Below are 23,865 nucleotides of genomic sequence, written 5' to 3' on the forward strand. Positions count from 1 at the left end.
CACATTTTGCTAGCATTAAGCTGCAGAAATGCTAAAAAAAAGGACTAAGCGAGACTTCATAATGACTTTTTAATGCATATGCAAATTATAAATGCTTGTGGCATCTGTCAGCAATAAAACACAAACCAAGCTTTATTTTAAAGTTTGATTTATCCTGCATTACAACGTACGATCGAGCAGCTAGACGGCCTTGCCTTGTGCGTGCAAACAATTTAAGAGTAAAACAAATATTTAGCATGGCTAATGATATTCTATCAAGTCGACCTACAGCAACAACAATCAATCAGCATCGCACCCCATGTTTAAAACAATGTAAATTAGCAGCAGCTTTGAGCCGAGTAAGCGGCTGATGATGTGCGCTGGATGGCAGACGGGGTTCTGGACGCTGTAATTGCTGGGAATGATTATAATGAGGGTTTGGGAAACTTAAGCAGAGACTCACTTATAATGATAAATAGCCTTGAGCCAGTGTGTGAAACAGCAAGCCTAACCTTTTAACTACACCACTCATTGCTGACTTCTGGGTTTGACTGTTTCTGATTCCTTTTCGCCTTAAATGTAATTCAGACTTCACAAAGTGCAGTGAAAGACAAGTGCATGCACAGATATACGTCATCCAGTGCAAGCGAGCGCAATCTACCATCAAACGTTTATGTGAAATTCGAAAACATGCCTGCGTTATCAGCAGAATGGACCAGTAGCAGATAATCTTTGACTGAAGGGCCTATATTTAGAGATAACTTGTCAGCTTTAATAAATGATAGTTATTTGCTGCAGTTTTTTTTTTGAAGGTTTCAGAGCTGATGCCCCCCCACCCCCCCACCCCCGGAGCCCATGGGACAGGCGACGGCCAAGGCCCAGTGCCTTTCGCAGAGAGATGCTGATGGCGTGTGCCCAATGTCCAGATCACTGTCCTGCGACCTCAAATTGGCGCGACCAGCACCATGTCCAATACAATCCTCACACTGTTTCCTAACCTAATCTCAGCAGTGTCACACGACAGATTGCCACATTCGGAAAAATGGGAATGGAGGTTGGGTGGGTGGGTGAGTGTTTGGGAGGGGGTGGTTTAAAAAGAGAAAAGACATTGCTTTTGAGCTTTGTGTTTTTTCAAAAGAGAGAGAGATCGGAGGGACAAGGAATGGATATTTCTTCCAAGAAAGACGGCGCACGCTCAACACCCTGATCTGATTTACAAACTGCGCCTAATGGCAAACAAATGTTGTGGGTGTGTATTTGCGAATAAGAAAAAGAGAACTGTACGTCTACCAAGCCAACATCTACCGCAAACCAAAAGCCAGTTATCATGCTTTTACAGCCTAAAACACACACTGACAGGGTGTTGACAGAATCAAACAGAACGCTCCATAAACATGCACATGTAAAATAGACAATGCGGCCGAAAGGAAACCAAACACGTCAATTTAATTTAGCACGAAAACATTCTGCTGTACCGCAGAGCTGGGAACTAGAAACAACTGCACAAGTAGTCAAAAATAAACTTTTGATTTAAAGCATTGTTAACTATGTGTGCATAAAGCAGATCTGTTTTGAATCCATCCATGGTGTGAAGTTAGAGCAAAACAGGTTGTGCTGTGGAAACGGGACACGCTGGCCACATTCACAGAGGGAAGCGTCATGAACTTCGGACATGCATTCCAGTCAGTCTTTCGTAAACCACAACTGATTCAATTTTCCCGGTTGTTATTCAAAAGGAACGTGCACCCGCGCTGGGCTATTGTGTGACAGCACACCCTCTCCAACTGCCCGGGGTGAGTTTTTTTGCAAGTCTGCATGCATACGTGCATGTGTGTGTGTGTGTGGAATCACATTTGTACGTGTCTGACGCTAATCTTTTTGCACGTTAGTATTTGTTGCATGTGAATCCATGCGTGCATATGCATGTGTGTGTGTGCGTGTTGACACACTCAGCGGGGGTTTTCACATAGCCCAACAAAAGGGGAGTGTCGTTGCTTTGTGCGCTCAATCAAATAAAAGGGGCTTTTTAAGGCACATATGTCCCCTCCAGAGAGTCCTGATTAGACTCCCAGTATCTCCACCAGACACATGCACTCACACATACGCACTCATGCTGGTTGTTGTAGTAAAACTATCATTTTCACATGTATCTTCTAGTCTTGCATCCACTGCTTTCTCAGTACTGAGAGTGTGTGTGGATTTCATCTGTCACTATAGACTCCTCGGAGCCAGCGTCTTCCGGTTACAGGGCCCATGCAACATGTCTTACAACAACACAGTTCAGGGTTCCCTCCTGTCTACACATGTTTGAGACATTTCCCTGTTCCCAAGTCAGTCCTCACACACATGGCACAAAAAAAAAAAAAAAAAATGCACACATTGCCATTGGCATTACTTATAGCATTTAGCAGCTAAATCAAGACCATTGATGTTTCTTCACTAATGTCTAGAGAATCTAAACTTCTAAACCTTCATGATTTAAAAAAAAAAAATATGAAGGAGATTTTTTTCCTATTGGAATTAGGCTGCAAACCTAACCAGTTAGGAGCCTTATTTCTAAAAGTGTACAAGCAGCAAAGATTATTTTTCAGATATGAAAGTGTTTACCTCTGTCCATAGAGGACATAGTTGTGGAGAAGCCTGCTCTTGAGTTGTGTTCTGTCGGACATCTGCTAGGCCTTGACCCACTTCTATGTGTGAGCAATGTGTGGCAGCACTAAGGTTTGGCTTTTTGACCGCAGAGGCTGTTTCTCATTTTCTATGTGAGTGCGAGTCGAGTGCTAGCTGCCAAGGGCAGGTTAAGCTCTCTGCTTCTCCCCTCCTGTAGATCTGGCATCCCTTCAGTTCCTCGCATAAAAGGTGGCAATCTTCATTAAAACCTCTTACAGACAACTGTCAGTTATTCACAGTTAGAAAGAGCCAGCTGTTCTCACTCGCTCACTCCCTCTCTTGATCCCTCTAGTGAGTTAGAAGTCACTAGTTCATAACTAGAAGTGTAGTCGGTTCTGAAGAGTTTCAAGGTGACAGTGTCATCCACACTGCACGCAAAGGCATTTTTGTATATCATTATGTCTTTGATACAAAAGAGCAATTAACAAATAATTACAAAAGATTGTTGGTTTACATTTCAAACAAGCCGGCATAAGGAGAACCCTAGTATGCTAATGATAAATCATTTGCATACTATAAAACATTTTTTTTTTTCTTTTTTCTTTTTTTCTTTTTACCAAATCTTCAATTTATTAATGCAGGGTGGATTATTATTTAAATGCTTATCTTTTTATCTATTTTAAGAAATGTTGCATTTAATTTACAGTATTGCACATAATAAACTGTGTCGGATTAAAATTGCAATCGTTTGTTCAACTAAGCAAAACACCCAACCAAACAAAACGGCTGTTTTTCCATCTTAGGGGGTCTTTAAAACTTGTTTGAATACAGTCATTATTTTTGCAATTCACTTCGCTGCCTCTAGAGGTTAAAAAATGACACCGCACCTATAACTAATGTTCTACACATAGGAAAGATTGCATCTAACTAGCAATTATGCACTTAAAACCTGTGCCAGACACCTTTTACACAACCTACACCAGGGCAATACACTTGCAAGCATCCTAGTATAGTACTATTCTGGTGTTATTTATCATCCTGTAGGTGAGATCTACACTCTACTATCACTTTGGCCACAACTGGACTTGCTCATTGAAGGAAAATCTCTCTCTCTCTCTCTCTCTCTCTAATGGTAGCAGAGGGTTTGCTGACTGTCTCATAAATAAGGAGTTGCTGTGCACACCTGTGTACCTGCAGCAGTGAGGCTGTTACCTGGCCAAAGATATATTTGCTGTCTGCAACCTCATTAATCAGGTCTAATGGAGCTCCGGCACTCTCCTCCTCTCACACGTGTGTCTCTGTGAACATAAACATACATATATACGTGCATTCGCATACTCCAAGACTGCTGTGGCTCTACCGGAGATACAAGGACTTTTCAAATAAAACATTCATACACACACGGTCTGTTGAATGTCACCTGGACAAGGTAAGATATAAATAAATACAAATATTACTCTCATGGCTAGAGGCAAAAGCAGCAGTTCAAGTGCCCTCTACTGTACCGCTCTGTTTCACACATCCTGCATGGTATCATTTCCTATTAAACAGGAAGTTTGGGCAGGACATACCAGGGGGTTATTTGAGCAGCCCTTGATTTACATCACAGTATGATTTGCTACTTGCTATACTAGTCAGAATCATGTGACAACGGGGGAGGGGCATTCTCATTTTATAGAGCATGTGATTGGACAACAATTTGGATAAAGACAACTTCGTACCTTATCTACCTGTCAAATGTGCATATGACTTTAGAGTAGTAATGCAAAGCCTTAAGCTACTACTATGCACAATTTAGCTGTAAATAAGGTACAAAGATACTTATTTAAGGGTAGCTACTGTGGTTGTAACCCTAAAGATACAACTTTTGCACAAATGTTCTGAGAATTGATATGTTAAAAAAGACATTTCAGTTTGTTTATTAAATCCACTTAATGTGATTTGTGTATGTTTAGGAGTGCATAGAAGGTTTCAAAGCTAATAAACAAGAACTAAAGCCACAGAACTATGCACAGGGTGGGTAAAACAGGCAGATGAATTAACACTTAACACAGGCTTAATTACAGCATGCACACGCCTGTGAAAACCTGCCATTCAAGAGCATTGGTAAATAAACCTCTCTTTACAGGTGATCCAAATGTGTCTCGCTCCAGACAGCCCTCTGTTCCAGCACTGATATGTAATTAAAATCATCTCCAAAATTCTCCTCGACAGGACGGGCCCGAGCCAAAAATGTAAATGACATTAAGGGAGACAATGAATTGAATTTTGTTTAATGTCCCTTTTGCTGGTGCTAATTTACATAGCGCTTTTCCAACAAAAGCTCTGACCTTCTAAATGCTGGCATTTGCTCAGCTCGGAGAGCAGGCCTGTGCGCAGATGAGAGGGAGGAGTTCTTTATAAGTAGCCTGGTCGGAGAAGATACAAACAAAAGGGCAAAATAAATGGAGGAACGATCGGTGTTGGTTTTTAAAGATTAAAAAAACCTGCAACAGGCAGAGTTTGAACACAATTTTTTTACCCAGCATATGGCTCAAGGAAGACCTAGCTAATAACCAAGCGTAATCCCTTCTGGAAAGGTCCTCTGATACGAAAAATTAATGAATGTTTAGCTAAATCAGCATTGGGACCCAAATACCATGCGGCACGAACAGGTGCAGAAGCCTCAGCGAAATGAGCTAAACCGTCCTGCTACACAACTGTGTACTCTGACCAAAAAAAAAAAAGTCAATCTCATGAATTATTCAGTCGAGGGAGGGGGTTGGCTGTCAGAGGTCAGCATGTCTTGACCTTTCTGACAGGAAGTGAAAAGGAGATCGGTTGGCTAGGAAAACCCTGATCACTCTTGAGTCGGAGGGGTATTATTAGTTCTCGGGCTCACACTTGACATGTGTGTTCAAGACATCACCTACAAGAGTTCGAGTCTAGCCATAGAACCCCTCATTTCTGAGGCTCAATATATCTTTCAAAAATACCAATGAATAATCTATGGCGAAGCCGGGTCGGTTGTGAAATATTTAAAGATCCATTGAGGTAGAAATTTTGTAACAGCTGTGAAATACAACCAAGTTTTACTCTCTTTTTTTTTCTTCTCCTCGTGAAGAACCTAAAGCTGCACCAAAGTCCAAGAGAAATAGTATAAACAGATGTCTGGCTTGACTACAGGAAAATAGGACACATTTGGAATGATAAGTCTCCTAAACTCCATTGAAAATGCCAGAAGCGAGCGGGTGCCAGTTATTGTCCGAGCCCGTGCCAACGAGCAGTATGCCTGGCCCATGTGCCATCTGGGAGAATGTGGCTGAAAACGTTATTGATAATGGATCACCAGATCTTCTGGTCACCATAGCGCTGTTTAGCAGAACATTATCTTCCTCTTTTTGTCTATCTAACCCAGTAAAATGTTTTGACTGTAATGCAGTCGACCCTCACACAATTGCACTTTGACTTGACTTCCTGTGCACGCATGCTTGATTATAAATGGTGACTGAGCATGCATGTATCTTAGCTATGCATTAAACACCCTGGTGTACTCTAATGTACCATTTCTTCCTCAGAGACAAGGAAAAAAGACGGACATAACCAGACATCACCCCACAGGATTGGTTTTGTGATTACAAATTAGCTTTATATCATACACCCCACCTGCACGAACGCTCGTGTTTCCGTGCGTTCGGGGCTCTCCCGGCCGCCTTGTTCTCTGATCGTTGGATAAAATCATCTGTTCACAGTTGTGATATGCAGACAATGTAGTCAGCTAATGAAGCACATCTGCTTTTGTGATCCGACAGAACGGATCGGCCCTCTATGAAAACGATCCTCTCGAGTCTTTCAGACGCCTCACAATCAAAATGTGAGCTTTTTTATCCGCCGTTTCAACCTACCACAATATCCCTCCTTTTTGCCGAGTATCAGACCTTCTTTGCGCTGTTCTCCTTTTCCTCTTTTACTAGTGTTACACATATTGTTCACCAGAATGAAGCACAAAGCACCAAGACATCCGATCCATCCACCTCTATTTAGCCACAACACAAAGCCCAGCAATTTATGGGAAGAGTCAGTTCAGTAAATATCAGTGAAACGCTGTTGTAAAGTGGTCTTTTTTTTTTTTTTTTTTTAAAGGTAAATACATTGTATAAGCAAGGGCCAGTGGGGAGAATCTAGAATCATTTTCAGAATCTGCTAAGAGGAAGTGATATGTGTTTTATCTTCTGTTCAGAAAACCAAAACAAATCCTCCTCCTCCTGCTCCTCACTGGGACTCCTCTTAGTTTTTAGTTTTTTTTCTCTCTCTCTCGTCCCACTAGCTTATCTTTCTCCTGCGGTTGAGTTACAGTGTGTGCATGAATGTCGGTCCTGTAACTAATTACTGTTCGCACACTGTCAGAGCTCTTCAGCACGTCTGTTTAAACAAGCTAATCATTTAATGCAAAGATAACCAAGGTTACTGGGATTGATTCACATTCTTTGAGAGTGTTTACAGAAGAAGATATAAGGAATTCCTATTCCCCTCAAAAAGGATAAACAAGGGCTCTGTTCCTAAACCTAGTGAGCCACCTACATAGGTAACATTTTAAGGCATCACAACATTATGCTAATGTGAATAAATATTTAGCATTTATGCTACCTCATACTACACAACATTTTAGCCAAATTGTAAGGCAGCATTTCTTATTCACAGGCAAGAAAATCACAGTTGAATTCATCCAAAATCAAAAAGTATAAATGAAAATGGAGTATCTTATGCTCATTAGAGCAGCGCAGAATTAGCAACATGTTAATACCAAACTCTAATCAAATGTGATTTCTATTTTTCCAAAAAAGAAGAAAAAAATCCAACTGAATCAAACAGCCTCTCCCCACATGAATTAATTCAGTCACATTATTGTTTAGTGCGGCAGGGTTTCCACATTACGACCACATTGACGTGAGAGCGGGAAACACTCAGACCTCCAAACACGCCACAATTTCGTCACACAGGGCATGAGTCCTTTTTTCCAATGCTTCATGCACTTTATGTACAGTGAGTGACAGCGACAACTGGTCACTGCTATTTGATTACTAATAAGAGAGATGTTCCCTCTGTCAGATACCAAACATTCCCCTCTAAGCAAACAGCTATTTCAGCAAGTCAAACATTAGCATTGCTATCCACTGGTGGCGCATATTTCGTTCCCGGCTTTACCCACCATCTCACCCTCCAATCTAATTTCCCACTCAGTGGACAGACAAGTTTGTGATCGGAAGATAACTTTGGAAAAGCTAAGTGAGAAAACAAGGGAAAGGGACTCTTGCTGCTGGCATTGCTTGCTGGTTATTCATGGCTTTTTACAGCAGATGGAAACTGGGGAAGCAAGGTAGGCTTGTTCTGGCTCAATAACCTCCAAGAGGCCCGGACTCCAGCAGCCAGCGCTCCCTGTCACATTTACCGTTTCAGCCGCGAGTCCGAGACCTGCCCTGCCGTAATCCATGAACGTGCTGCCACCACAGGGATAATTGGACAAAAAGGAAGAAGTGTAAGTCTCGCAGAGTAAGTGTAACCTTGATTCAGACTCACAAAGAGAAACTTAAGCTTCAGAAAAAAAAGAAAGAACGTCAATTACCCACTCGGCGGGAGCCGGTGTGTTTGAACACGCTTTCCCTAATGTGATCAACATGCAACCGCCAACAGCCAGCCCAGAAACATTACTCATTTCCCACCGGCAGCACAACAGAGTGCAACGTAAAGATCCCTTTTTGCCTTGAACATGCACGTTTGGAGATGCAACATTACTGCTCTGCTCCGTCACACAGTCGTGCCACAAAGCCAGCAAGAGGCAGTGCACTGTTTACAGAGAAGGATAAGCAGAGTAGCTGCTAAAAAAATTACAATGAAAGAGTTGTGAATTTAAAGCCAAATGCTCTCTAGATGCAGTGAACTTGCAAGTCTCAAGGAAACCGCTCCCTTGACAACTCTCCAGCAATTACATGGTCCCTAAAGACACCCCACGTCAACCCAACTGCGCGGCCCACCGCACAACAACGTTGGGGCAAACCCAGGCCAGAAAGCTGGGCCACGGCGCCCTACGCTCACAGACCAGAGGCGGGAAGCAGATAGATAGTCTTACCTGTCGATGATCACGGGGTCTGAGGGCGTTTCGTTCCTGTTTCCACAGCTTTTTTTGTCACAACACCGACTTAAGGAGAAGAACACAGGGAGAGAGAAAACGAGACATGAAATGAGATATGAGAGCATCAGCAAACAGCTTGCATGTGTCTTTCATCTCCGAGCACCGTGCGTTTCGATTTATTCATCTGACATCCTCTTTTCTAGCTAACCGCCGAGGTGTTTGGCGTAGGTTCTGGCTGAGCCGGATGGTGGTGGTGGCTGCGGTTCTCACAGATGCGGGCGGCGGGTAAACACGGAGCCCGGCGCTGTGGCTGAAGGAGGGAAAACAGCATGTTTTTGGTGTTTGTCTTAGTGCTGAGAGGAGGAGAGGGGGTGCCAGGAGGCTGGGGTGGGGGGGAGCTCTCTCTCATTCCCAGCTTTTGTTTACCTCTAATTGTCAAGCTGTTGTGTCTGGAGAGGATGCAAGATGCCACCTTCAACCAGGATTTCTGTGGGGCACTTATTAATTACCAGCTCAAAAAGCCTCCATCAGTCTCCTACAATGTGCCAATGCCTCCATTTTGAGGCCCTGAAGATGCTTCCATTATGCTTTCTTTAATTAATGTTTAAACTACAGAGGGGGAAAAAATTGTATGCCTCTTGAATTTAAAGAAGCCCACTTGTATAATGGTTACATATCTAAGTGAGCTAAATGAACACCATATGGTATGGAAAACACGTAAAGCTCCTTAAAGCTGACAGCTAAAGTGATTAAGGTATGTCTATGGACCTCTGCTTGGGACTCTGAAACGCATCTGTGTGGTTTTGACGCAAGCAACAGAGTGCGATGCGAGGAGCTTTCTTGATGTCTCAGTAAATTCTTAAAAGTTTGAAGCACGCAGAAGTATGTGGCGTGACCTTTGCGCACGGTTTTTTTTTTTTTTTTTTTTTTTCTGTGGCGAACCTGTGCGAACAGACAGACAGAGTGGCGCACGATTAAAATGCTGAGGATGAAAAGACACTTTCCAAAAAAAAAAAAAAAATAATAATTGAGCCGACCGCTGTGTGTGTGAATTTCAGTTCATCCTCTACAGTGTTAAAAGTCCAGTGAACTCAATTATAAGTCCAATGTCACCAAATGATCCGGTCAAATTTGCGCTTCTGAAGTAGAACTTGTGAAACTCGCAGAGCAGGGCGCAAAGCGAATCATTACGCATAAGCCGCCTGACAATTCTGAGCATTTGGATTCTTTTCAGCGTATCCAGGCAGATCTATTCAGGGATTCATTGATTTTCTGTAAGTCTGAAGCTCGGAGGCCTGGATCCTGGCCTACATCATGTGCGTTACGCATTTATGAAAACACGACAAGACATTAGACATTCAATTACAAAGTCAAATGTAGCAGTTTATAATTATCTGGAAATGAAAACGAAGTTTGTTTGTTCTTACCTGCACATAATTTCGTGTGTGAGAAGAACTCGGCACATTTCTGGATTTTTATCTTGCCCTTCATACATAATAGCCTTAAAATAAAAGTCACAGTGAAGACATTTTAAACAAGTGGATAACACATAAAATATAACATTTAAAATATGAAGTATAAAACCGCATTTCTCCTGCAAAAATAAATAAATAAATAAAATACAAAATAATTTAATTAAACACAAAATAATAACGTGTTTTTGATGCCACAAAGTTCAAGTTCATCCATTAAAAATCGTCAAGAGAAGGCGCGTAAATAAAATCAATTTAGCCCACATACATTGTTAAATCTGTAAACCAACACACATGCCCACACTCTAGATAGAGATAACCTTTGTGTTATTAAGGTGCATAAATAAATATGATGTTTGAAATGAATATCATCACTTGGACGGTCATTGCGATGAAAAATTATACCACATGCATATCACTTCAGAAATGAAGAGTCGCATATGGTTCTGTTTAGATCTTTGCGCTATTTATTTGGGGAATGATAATAGAAATCACAGAGATGTCGCTTCTCCGACGCAGATGGCCGCGGTAAATAATACCCATAACCGTACACATCAACGCGGTTATAATCTGCAGATATTTAGGGGTAGAGTGCTAATGGGCAATCTGTTGTTTATTTTGAGCCGCTAACAATGATTTTTCTTTAGATAAAAAGCGGTGTCGGGGGGTACGCTTGAGTAATTTTTGAGCATTGGCTTTAACAGATGGCGTTTGGAGCTGTAGGTGCGCACGGGCCTTGGTGCTTTTTGCGAGTTCTGCCTCACTCTCTCTTTCTCTCTCTCTTCTCCCTCCCTCCCTGTTTGCCCTGCTCCCGTTATGATGTACTGTGCTAGAGCGCACTCCAACGCGTCCTTCCGTGGGATCCGTGGGACGCGTTGGAGTGCGCTCTAGCACAGTACATCACTGCAAAAAGATTTTAAAAAACTTGGACTATATATATATACAGTAGTCATTATTGTCGCATATAAATGTTTAAAAATCAAGCACTGTTGTATACACATAAAACTGGAATTTAAACAAAAATACTCATGCGTAACGTGTGTAAATAAACTCAAGGTGCAAAACAAAAAATGCAAACTTATATCAAAAGTATAGTAGCAATTACTGAATTTTTATTTGCCAGCTGCATGCTGAATGTAAGCGTTGGCCTGTAATTCTCATGATATTAATTATATTAATCAATTCTATTAAGAAATGTATAACAAAGATAAACTTAAACCCGTTAACCTAAATCTAGAAATTGCAAATGACTAAATAAGCATTTGATATAATTTGTCAGACATTATGTGTCCTTATTTATTTCCCTGCCTCTCGCTGAAAATATATGGAAAACCATAAAGAGGCTGTTCAGCGCCCTTGACTCTTTGATCATGTTCAGCTCCATTCAGACGCGCCTCAGATAAAACCTTCATATTTTCTCTCCTGTGAAGCCAAACGATGGATAAGCTACAGATAACAAGAGCCTCAAAATCAAGCCAAAGATCCGCCCTGTTCTTTACCATGAGAGGCTGAAATGGACAATGGAAATGAGCTGAGAGTGATTTCAGAGAACATCAGACTACAATATGAACTCAAGTGTCTGTCTCAAGCCTGGAGCTTTATTTTTATGCCTTTATCCAGATCTGATTACAGCACAACAAAAGTGAGTTTACACGTGCGACTGCGCGATATGAATGACACACTAAAATATAGTAACTGAAAGGCAATTAGGTAATATTGCACTGCGAGGATTTTTAATATATATATATATATATATATATATATATATATATATATATATATATATATATATATATATATATATATATATATATATATATATATATATATCATATACAAAGCAGCTATGATATACAATTATTAAAATAATGTTCATGTGTTATAAATTGGCATTTTGTGTTTCACAAGCACACGCATATGAGCAATATATTGTCTCCGATTAAAAACAATAACAAAATAATAATAATAATAATAATAAACAGCCAAGCGCAATACAGAAATATAGGGTTTGACAATTATTCTCCATATGCGAGAGTAAGACTATAATGTGGCTCTTAAAAAGTACTCGGCATTAATTATGAAGAAAATTATTAACACTTTAACTTATTTTCCCTTTATCCTCAGTATTTTATTATTATTATTGATTTATTTTAAAGAGTTTATTTAAAAGTGTGTATACATAATTGTGTGCCCTGCACCATTTCATTAATTCGCAATAAATTATCAAGCAGCTACAGGAGAAGAAAAAAAAATGTGGTAATGTGATTCATATTAAATTAATTCCGGCAAATAACCTCCCCCGTTAATCAGAGAACTCAAAATACAGCCACGGCTTTACATTACAGTCTTCTTTGTACATGTGAATATATCCATTTACAACAGCAATAACAATAAAATGTTCTGCATCTCCAATAAATATTACATATAAAAGAAGAAGATACATTTGCTTGTTTTGTTTTTACTTATGAAAACATGTATACTGTAATATAAAGTGTGACCAAAGCACGTGCAACAAAATATCACACAGATTAAAAATATAAATACACACACGCAAGAGAAAGGAAAAGTTCTTACCTGTTTTGTCATGGAATCGATTAACCGAACATAAAGATCCTGTTCTGTTCTGACGCCTGTGGGAAATTATTTGTGTTTTTTCAATGTGGAAAAAGTCTGGTAAAAAATAAAATAAAAGGAAATACACAAAGTTTCCTCGAAAAAAAAAAAAATCTTAAAGCAATCTTGAAATTTACTAATAAAAGAAGAAGAAGAAGAAGAAGAAGAAAAAAAAAAAAACAATCGAAGGCTTGCCAACTAGGCTACTAGAATTACATCTGTGGAATAAACTGAACTACATTTTAGGAAACCAAACGTAAGTTAATACGGCTCCACCGAGCGAATAAAACACTTGTAAATCTATCCTTGCTGAATAGAGAAATTTACACTTACCGTTGCTGTACAATAGTTGTAGTTTGTAATGTATCCCATTGTTAGTTTTTTCACTGTTAGGCTCCTGAAAATAAGCATTTGTTTGGGATCAGATTGGCATAATTGGGTTGTTGAGAATTTTATTTTAGTATACTTATGAAATGCATGCATTTTTGTCTGAATGCATGGTCTCTCGTATTTACGCTTTTATCCAGCAACTCTATTTCAAGGTTGTATTTTTTGTAGATTAATTCCTGGCAATAATGTGTGTAATGCAAATCTATTTCTGTGAAATCCGTCAAAACGGTTTAATGGCGCACGTGTTTCCAAGGATCTAGAAGTGTGGAAGTTTTAAGGTGAAAATTCAAAGCAGTATTCCACAGTGGCGCTTACTTTCTCCTTTTCCACAAAGTCCACAAAAGCTGTCCTTTCGATCTCCACTGGCTGTCCCTGTCTGTCGTAAAGCGCCAGCACGAAGTGGAAAAAATTGGATTTTCTGAGGTTGGATGGCGGTTGTTTCTCATAATGCGCCCGTGCCAGACCAACTCCACTGCGGGGAAAAAACAAGACACAAGTGTGGGTTAAAACAACAGGCGTACACTTGAGATATAGATAGATGTAGATAGAATGAAAACATTGGAGAATTCTTGATTTGTCACTTAAACTGTAATATGATGTAATGAACAGGGGAAAGCGGCGAAGAGGTGCATGGGGAGAGTGTAATTGATACATGGCATATTGGGGATTTAGGGGTCGATCTGAGAAATGCATTAAAAATCGGATGATTTGGCAAACGTACCTCTGGGCGGCCGTGTTCGCATCCACCACCCCAGCCGTGTGCATCCACGATCGGACCGAATTCATGCCACTGCCCAGCGGTTCCTCTTTCATAGTGGTCCCCCCTCTTGGTATATTTTCCTGAATCCCAAACATTAAAACAGTTCGCGTGTAACCCACTTCCAGCCAAAGAGATGAAATGAGAGTGTGAGCGAGGGCGCGTCGTTTCTCCAAGAGCCCCTTCGGATAGCCGTGAGAGTTTGTTTGGGATTTGTCGAAAAGAGAAGAAGAAAAGAAAAAGCAGTCCCGACTCCTTCTTCAGTCCGTCCTGCGTTGGCACAACATGTAAGACTCAGTGCGTAAAGATTCTCAAGCCTCTCCAGCAGCTTGTTTGGATAGATGGAGATCCTCCCTTGGAAGAAGCGAAACAAGTCGCGCAAAGAGCTGGGATATTCGACTTGTTTTAATTCAGTTAAACATTTCTTGCAACTTTCTGTTGTTGTTGTTGATGATGATGGTGATGATGATGATGGTGGTGATGGTGCTCTTAGCTTGGTGGCATCCTATAACAACAGCATCAAAAAAGGCTTCGGGACACTGCTGAATCCACCACTTCTGGCTCCAAAAGACAAATAAACGCGTAAATGATCACCGTGGAGGTGTTCCCGGACACGGGAGAGGATGATGAGGGGCCTTTAGCGCGTCTTTGCAGAATGGATGGAAGCATACGAAACTCAACCCTCTATCCCCCAGGACTGGAACCTTTCCCGGGAGCCAAAAACTCCAGACCCACGGGATACACGCTGTCAGAGGATGACGCGCTGGTGGGCGTGGTTTTGCCCATACATGGAGAGCATTGACGCTTCCTTTCTCTGAGTTTTAAGCTTGGACCGTGAGTACATACACGAGCATTTTGCTCGCTTCTGCTGCAGCTGCTTTTCCAGTGAACATCGTGTCAAGTAATCATCAGAGAAGAACAAAAATAAATGATAATGAAAGCTCGCAAATGAAGCGCGGTGAGCGGGAACTATATAGCCTATCCTGAAATACTGCCATGCACTTTTATAGATTGCAAAAGAGCAGTGATTGACCACCCATCCGCTGCATTTTGGTTCCAGAATAAAAAAAAATAAAAAGTAATATAACAACTCTTACTGGGCCATCATCACAATGACAACAGTGCCAAACTTCCTGCACGCAAGCCTCCAAATCGATTCACTTAGATTACTCTCAAGTCAGGAAGGTGCACTGGCATTTTAAGACTAGATGCTCCTTTTAATAAACAGCCTGTGCATCTGCATAATGGCGTAATGCGCGTCTTAAATTAAGGCAACGTTGACTGCTTGAATCTAAAACCCAGTTTGCGTGCGTGGAGCGAGCCGAGTCGATGTCAATCTCCTAGTCCTAGCGCGTACACGCTTAATTTTGTAAATTATTGCAAAATTACATCTGAAACTGTGAACGGACTCGGGGGAAACATTGCGTCCACCCTCTCCTTCTGTGCGCAAGAAGTAGGATGTCTTTTGTAATAAAAATATAATCATTTATCAGGACAATAAGGGGTCGTTTTTTCCTTCAGTTCGTAGGGTGCTCATGTCTCCGATTCATGGCAGACTCTGCATGTATGTTAATATTTGAATTAATGGGCGAAAATGGAAGTCCGATGTTGGTTATCTGGGGACCCTGTGCGCTGGAGGGAGGGATGGATGGATGGACGGAGAGAGGAGAAGAGAGATGTGTTTTACACAGCAATCTATTCTGCTAGTGTTGGGGGTTAATGACTATTGCCAAAGATAAGTGAATTATCAAAGCTGTTGCTCCTGCCTCGACTCAAAATCCATCACATTGCATCGTCGTCTAATTAAATACGTAAGTAATACAATTATATTTTACGACAATTTAAGATTTATATGCTTTTTTGTCTTTAATTTGCAATGACTTTGATCCGTCCATACACTGAATGCCTCCGTGAACTTGAATGTTAAATGGCACTCTAGGCAGCAAATTATGATTATTATTATTATTTGTCTTAATCACGAAACAGTTGTTTTATGTTTCTTATAATTACTGTTATCAAAAAAGTCTTCATAAAATGACGTGTGTTATAATAAATAAACTTAAAGTTTCCGGATACCTATTTGGCATGTGATATATATTTTACTTATTTTATTATTATTATTATTATTATTATTATTATTATTATTATTATTATTATTATTATTAAATTAGTATTATTTTTCTTTCTATTCAAACTCTATTCTAATTTACCATCATAAATATTTCAGGTTTGCTAACTCTAGGCCTAATCTACATAATCTTTAATACAGATTACACACCAACGCGATTTCAATCTGATTACCAAATTAGGGTTTTAGTCTAAATCCCTTTAAATCTGATACTGTTGACTAGAGAAGTTCAACAATCCCATCGCGTAGGTAACGATCCCGCCCTAAAAAGGAGTTCTAAACCGTATTTGACAACAAATGCAGCTGCCCCTCTATTTTGGAAGATATTAGGCGAAAATGAATGCAAATCTGTGTTCAGAAGCCATCTGGCCGGAGACTGGAGAATCAGCTGCTCGCCTGAATCCATCTCGGCTCATTTCTGAGGCTCATCTGGAGCCCGGAGCCAAAGGCGTGCAAAATGCGCTCTTTAATTCACCAACTTTCACTTTCACTCCTCGACGTTTGAAAATAAAGTGCTGGACAAATTTATGACACACACACAAAAAAAAAAAAAAAAAAAAAAAAAAAAAATCCGGCGTGTTTATTGTGATAACCGCTTTAATTGGGTTTTACATGTCGAAAGTGTCAGATGTGTCAGTTTTTGTTATACAGACTGAAATTAAAGGCGCAGATTAAATATCTACTGCATGCAAGAATTTCTGTAGAAAAAAGAAATTGCCAACACAAAGAGGTTTAATGGTTTACAAACCTAATAATAATAAAAAAAATGATTTATGCTTTAATTTTTTAGACCTTTAATATTATCTTTAATAATAATACTTGCCTAATTATAGGTTCTTCAGATCAGTGATTTGCTTCATGTGTTTTTTTTTTTCTTTTGTTTTTTTTTAAAGGAATGTTTTAAATATGACACGTAAAACCTTAACTGGAATGTTTATATATATATTTTATTATTATTATATATATATATATATATATATATATATATATTTTAGTGAACGCTGTGGATTGAGCTCTATTCTGTCTGCCTATGTTAGATCTTATTTGGGGAGATGTACTAACCGAGAGCGCAGGACAAAGGGAAAGTTAGTCATGCAGAAGGTGTGTGTGGGTTTGAATAAGATTTGTTCGGCGTTGCCAAGACCTCCCGAAGAAACGACCCTCCTCCTTATTGTGTGTGAAGTGTTCCTTTTGTGTGAATTTACGGGGTGAGGCTCCAATGATCCCCAACAAATTTGCATTTAAATAGCGACATCAACCGATTCGCGTGCCACACACCAGTGGCTTTCCCAGATGTCAAGGCAAAGTCAGTCAGATGGCCAGTGCCCAGATGTCCCCTCCACGCATCATACCAGCGCTCCACGACTTTCCTATTTGCATCTTTGCGCGCGCCAAATCACCCAAAGCCCAGTTTTAATCTTAAAGGTCTGGAACAGAAATGACACCTGCAAAACTCCAGAGAAGCTGTATAGGGTAGGCATGCCCGGAAAAAAATAGCTTGGAGAGAGCGAGGGCCTGTCTGTCTCCAACATCACAGAAAAGCGTTGACATGTGCATGCGTTCGGGCTGGTATTGCATTGAGACATTAAATTAAATTAGCAGTGCTGAGATTCTGGGTGCGTAAAATCGGACACTGACCACTCAGAGAGCACGCCATATAGTGAAAGGCGTGAACCAGCTCATCATAACTCATGTAGAGATGCTGAAAGATGATTTACTTTCGGAATATAGATGCTCAAGTTTCTATGTTTTATGCGGATGTGCCAACTCCAAACGTCTCAGTTTGCGAGCATCACAAATAAATATGGAAACGAACGATGATCGATTTTTTAAAGAGTTAAATTTCATATTTGCATGTTTTTTAAACCAAGCCCTCTTATAAATAATTGTTATATTTTTAGTGGGTTTAGTCTATCTAAAAGGGAATGTGGGAGAGAAAGAGGGAGAGAGATGGAAATCAAAGATGCGTAAACGTCAGTGCATGACAAACGGGGAATCAATCATTCGTCTTTGCATTTCTAAACTGTTGCATATGTTCTCTTCGCTTTAATCATGACAACTAATTACATCGTTAATGATCAGAAAAAGGAAAATGAGGGCAAATAAAATCTTGATGAATTATGTGCAATACTATTCGCGACACATTTCCCTATCACTTTATTGTAGTTTCTTGCGCCATTTTATAAAGTTGTGCTTAGAGCAAACGCAGATATTGCATTAAATTATATTGCCCATTTTATTATACATGTTTTATAATGAAACAAGTTCATATATTTCTAAATTGTGGCTTTGTAGCGGGTTGAAATAAAGACTGAAAAACAAATAATAAAATACATCAAAAATAAAATATGAGAATAAATAATAGCTAACATTAACCGGAGAAAAATAATCAAACAATATGCTTAATAATTTACCTCGTATAAAATATCATTAACGATATGAAAAATCTCAATATCATTATTTCCCGCAAAGTTGAATTTGAACATCAGCCTGAATGAATAAACGTGGAAATGTATTAATTTTCCGGAAGAAAAATGCAGGAGCTTTTGGCGGAGCAGCTTTTAATATTTGAGAGAAATTTGATAAAGAGCGCCTCCTTTCGACGCAACAGTGAAACAGCGTTTGAGATCACAGCACAATTAAACGTGGAAGAGCACTAATCAATAGTCTATTATCGATCAAACATGAGCCAATCAGTTTCTGATTTTCTCTTAAAGAGTGCCAGAATTTATCACTTCACAATGGTCGCGCATTGGATGTATCTTTGCAAACGTCAAATAGTCTGAATAAAACAATAAATAAAAAAGACGATGGGAAAGCCTTTAAAAAATAAAAAATAAAAAATAAAAAATAAATGAAATAAATAATACTTAAAAAATAAAATAAAATAGAAGACAAAGTCTGATATGATTATCATCACATGTTAAGGAACAATTATTTCGCCGATTAAAGAGTCCAAAATATTTTAAATACACACACACATACATTAAACAGTGAAATATAATGTTGTGTTGCTGCAGAAAACAATAAATCTCCAATAAAAGTATTATATCGTATGAAACACCGTCGTGTCCAGTATCTGCTGATGGTTTTATTTTGCAGACCAAAAGATTAAAAAAAAAAAGATAAAGAAAAAGATAAATCTCCATATCCAGCAGCATCTGTATCGCGCAGAAGCACAGAGTGCATGTGCTGCAGAATGCATGTGTTATTTCTGTGTGAAACAGATCGTGCTGAGGGCACCTTCACTGTGAAAACAGGTTTCGATTAGGTAATTTTAGATATTGTAATTGGCTTTAATTAAACATGTATCGCGCTAATTAACTCAGATTTTTGCTCAGCCGCTGGGACTCTCGTGTCGGCTTTGATACAGTCGAGCAGATGTCCCAATACAACTCCAGTGACAATTACAAACTTCAGCTCTATACTTGGCTGGAAATAACTTCAAACCTCATATGCTGCCTGACGACATGAAACAGGTCACCGTTCCTATATATTAATCATACACTAAATATACATTTACCTATTTAGTTTCATTATAATATTTATTCTCAACTAGTTATTCACACAGAGTATTCTTATTTGATATATTACATTTGATGTTTCGAACGTAGCCTAACATGCACCAGACCGACTTGAATATAAATTGCCTTATAAAATTGACAAGCATAAATAAAATACTATTATTAGCTTTGTTTTAAATGTTATTATTGTTGTTGTTGTTGAAATATATATTTATATTTTAAAAGTATAAACAATAACAACAACAACAATTAAAAGTTCAAATTACAATATTAAGTAGGCTATATGAATTATAAATGTATAAATCATTATTAAATATTAAACAACATAATAATAACAATAATAATATATGTCATTTATAACCTAAAGTTCTCTCTTTGTGTGTCAGTGCAACAAAGATCGTGGTTCACAGCTGATTTTAAATGAAAACAGCAGAACATGTGAAATGGGCTGGTTATGTCGAGGTTGCCATATAATAATTAGCATTTTCATTCTGCTGCTGAAATGAAGAGGGAGAGAGAGAAAGAGCCCGAGGCGCAGCTCCAGGCAGCACCTATAGAAAGAAAGGAGCGGAGAGCCATTCTACACAATTAACATGTAAAATATCCAGTGGAAATGGGCTCTGAAAAGAGACTGAGCGGGTCAGATACACCTCATTTCAGTAGATCCCGTAAACTCTCGTGATTACAAAGTTTACCGGAGTAATTAACGGCGCGGGGCCGTCAGCTGCACCTGCGCTCTGGGCCCCACGCACGCGCGAGGGCGCGCGCAGACATACACCACCATTGACAGAGATTTCAAGTATCGTTTTAAACACCTCACCCTGCAACGAGTTTGTCACCAGCAGCACGTCCTTCACGAGACGTGATTGACCTACTTTCTTCCAGTTATTTTCACAAATCAGACGCTCGTTGGGAGTATGAACATCTGGTGACCGAGAGGAAGAGCCACCGGTCTGTCTATTCAGGCCCTTCTATAGGAGTTCAGTCACTTCTGCCCATGTAGGTGAGACGATCTCGGGCTTTTCTGGCACGGAGAGCGAGAGGACAATTATGTGGTGCCACTGCCCCACCTACAGGCCTGAGGGCGTAAAAAACCCTGTAGTCGCAGTCCCGGGTCAGAACCTGCATCTGCTGGACAATAGAATAGAATAGAATAGGATAGAATAGAATAGAATAGAATAGAATAGAATAGAATAACCTGCATCTGCTGGACAATATAATATAATATAATAGAATAGAATATAATAGAATAGAATAGAATAGAACAAAACAACATAAATCCAGTCTTGTTGCTGAATGTGTGATTTTAAAGTAAGTTATCTACACTAAAAAAAAATGTTTAGGAAGTAACAATTTTTCACTCAGAAATTGCTAGTAAATCTCACAAATAATTACAAAGAATCAGCAAGCAACATTGAATTCAATGTGAAATTCACTTTGAAAAATGATGATTTTTGTATCAGTGTACAGAAGTGATCAAATATAAACATACAAATATAAACATTCAAATCCCTTTCAATAATGCATTGAAAATAATTAGCTATTATTATTTTCTGTGCATACGTTTAAGAGTAGATAAGGTAAATGCTTACACATGAAATAAATTGTGTATCGCCATTATAATCTCTATGTTTCCACTTAGATAATTTGCTATTTGCTTATCTTTTTGTGTAATTTACTAAAATAGCATTATGGAAAGGTGGTGCTGATGGTTAAAGCTAATGTACATGCTGACAGATGTTTCTATAGGAAACATAACATTGTATTATCAGATTAAGCTCCCAAACCAAAATAATTCTCACTTAATTGCAAACTATTATGATGCAATGAGACAACTAAATGTAGAACACAATTTATAATTCGGAACTTCCTGCTATTTCCTGAGAGCACATCACCCAAACACTCCACATGACAGAGGCAAAAAGGTCAACGCTATGAAAAGAAAACTACGGAGGAAAGAAATTGAAAATGTGAGAAATGACAACTCGTAGCACGAAGCGGCACTGTTAGTGACTGCCTTGCTGTATCAAAACGAAATTCCCCAGCTGCCAGCTCTAATAGGGAGGGTCAGCAGGTCAAAGTTCACACAGCCCCTTATTGCTGTGTTACGTTGCAGTTTAAATTCCCAGTGGTACTGGCATGAGTGTGGAGGCGAACACTCACTTAGAAACGTGTCTTACATCCACATAATGGCAGGTCAGATTGTATCCAGGTGCATTATTAGCCCATGCATTTTTAATTGAGTAGCCTTAATATTGATATAGAGTCTAGTAGTTAATCCTTTTATGTCGTTCATTGTTTTGATGTAATAATGGCATATCATTTCTGAATTGTTTCAATACCACTGCTTTAAAAAAACAATTTCACACCCAAAAGGGCCATTTTTAATTTCACAAATGACTAAAGAATTATACCTCTAAGTAGAACAAACAGCTTAGTCTAGAATCAGACCACAGTAGTGACAAGTCTCATGGCTGTGAAGGCAGTCTAAATGTGTGTGTGTGTGTGTGTGTGTGTGTGTGTGTTTTGCACCATGTGGGGATAACACCGTCTTCTGTGGATTCTACTGCATCTTTGCAGATTCACACAGTTTCATTCTAAAGATGTTCGACGCCGCCCACGTGTATAACTGAACCTCTAATCACACAGAGGAAGCAAACAAACAGACTCTTTAATGATATTCCTCAAAAGATGGAGATGAAAACAGCTGGTGGAATTATTTATTTCCTAAAAACAGCATTTTATGCATTTTTAAGTACAACACAAAACATCAGATGTGGATTCCTCGAAATTACCAGGCGACCGTTTTTGGGATGCATTACTTTCACATATCTAAGAGGAACTTTAGTGGAATAGTGCCACTCCAAACTGTGAAAGATGCTGGGCAAAATATACAGTGGGGTCCAGAAGGCTGGGGATTTGTTCATTTAGTGCAAAATTTACAGAGTGGAATAACAATTTTATGAATTGCAGAATGTCTTAGTATTTAGCGTCACCCATTTGCTTTAATCACAGCAGCACATATGTTGACAAAGAGGGTCGTTTGGCTTTTTAACTCCATGCCATGTCAGCAGAATCAGCATCATTTAATAAAATACATTTAAGAGTACTTGACTACGGTATGAAGAACATTGCAGTGGATCTTCATTTAATATTTAAAACCTGAGTGTAATTCAGACATAGAATGTTCTAAAGATTCTTCTGAGAAAACTAAGAACATTTTGTCACAAGAGTCTCTAATTTGCATGCTTTTGATTGGTGACCTAGAATAGCTATTTTTTATTCTCAATCTTGGTTTAATTGTAATAATAATAATCAAAAAAAAAAAAAAAAAAAAGAAAATTCTGGATCCCACTGTGTAGTAGCTCAATCAACACAATATTCACAGTTTATTAGTGAATGTCGCTCATGATAGTTTGATTCCTAATGGAATACAAAATTGACTTAAACATCAAATTTAGTTGTGTAGTCTTAAAGTTAAAGGTTTTTCACTGAATGTCTGTGTTTTTGTAAAGCAGTAGGTTTTGACAGATGCTGTCAGAGAATCTAAGACCTGCAAAACCAAAGAAAAAGGCAGAGAAAGTAAGAAAGGAAACCTGCTCAGATGGAGAACGTGAAGATCATTCCGATGTGTGAACCCTACATTATTAACAGACAGGAAGATGAAGATGCAGCCGTGAAAAAAAAAAAAAACACACTCCCCAAAATGCTTAAAATAAGCACTGTCAGCTGGCACTGTGTACCACAGAGGTGAAAAAAAACTGTGAAAATTTACAGAGCTTTAAATTAAACAGTAAAAGGCAGTATCTGCGTTCAAAATTCTTTTACCCACAATTTCACATGTATTGTTTTCTCTTTTTTTATGTGTGTGTGTGTGTCTATGTATGTGCAGAAGTTTGAAAAGATTGTAGGCGCTGAAATGCTCATCTCATTTCCACAGATTTAAAAATGTAAGGGAATGAACAACGATGTGATTGTGGTGAACATCGCCTTGGTGAAGAGCCGCCCTAGTTTCCTGAGCTACTCTGCGAGGAAGAGGGTGTGCTGGAAACAGCATATGGAGGGCATGTTTGTTAGTGCATGCACAGCTGATAAATGGATTAATTGGTTAGATTAAGCAGCCAAAGCTTTGATCACAGGGAACGCGCAAAGAAATGTGTTTATTGTTTATGATGATTTTGTTCATTGAGTTGTGGCATGGGCTAAATATGCAATAAATAAAATTGATGCACTCGTGTGTACATGTTATTTCCTGTTTGGAGCAGAAAATAAACTCATAACTC

At 39.1% G+C, this 23,865-nt stretch overlaps 1 protein-coding gene across 14 annotated transcripts in view; it reads right to left on the bottom strand.

Moving 5' to 3' along the window:
* The window catches only part of LOC113093414 (transcription factor COE3-like), a 92,655-nt gene extending 78,038 nt beyond the window's left edge, over nt 1-14,617 (bottom strand). For 12 of the 14 annotated variants that reach the window (XM_026259210.1, XM_026259208.1, XM_026259213.1 and 9 more), the window contains exons 1-6: nt 13,895-14,028; nt 13,489-13,645; nt 13,117-13,180; nt 12,745-12,800; nt 10,126-10,199; nt 8,696-8,764 (exon numbers count right to left, since the gene is read on the bottom strand). In XM_026259210.1, coding sequence (XP_026114995.1) covers nt 8,696-8,764; nt 10,126-10,199; nt 12,745-12,800; nt 13,117-13,180; nt 13,489-13,645; nt 13,895-14,028 — 554 coding nt within the window. Of the gene's footprint in view, nt 1-8,695; nt 8,765-10,125; nt 10,200-12,744; nt 12,801-13,116; nt 13,181-13,488; nt 13,646-13,894 lie in introns of all 14 variants that reach the window. The other 2 variants (XM_026259216.1, XM_026259203.1) reach the window with 1 other exon arrangement.
* Between the last annotated feature and the right edge of the window lie 9,248 nt (nt 14,618-23,865).

This window comes from Carassius auratus, unplaced genomic scaffold (genome assembly GCF_003368295.1).
Source record: "Carassius auratus strain Wakin unplaced genomic scaffold, ASM336829v1 scaf_tig00215029, whole genome shotgun sequence".
Lineage (NCBI taxonomy): Eukaryota > Metazoa > Chordata > Actinopteri > Cypriniformes > Cyprinidae > Carassius > Carassius auratus.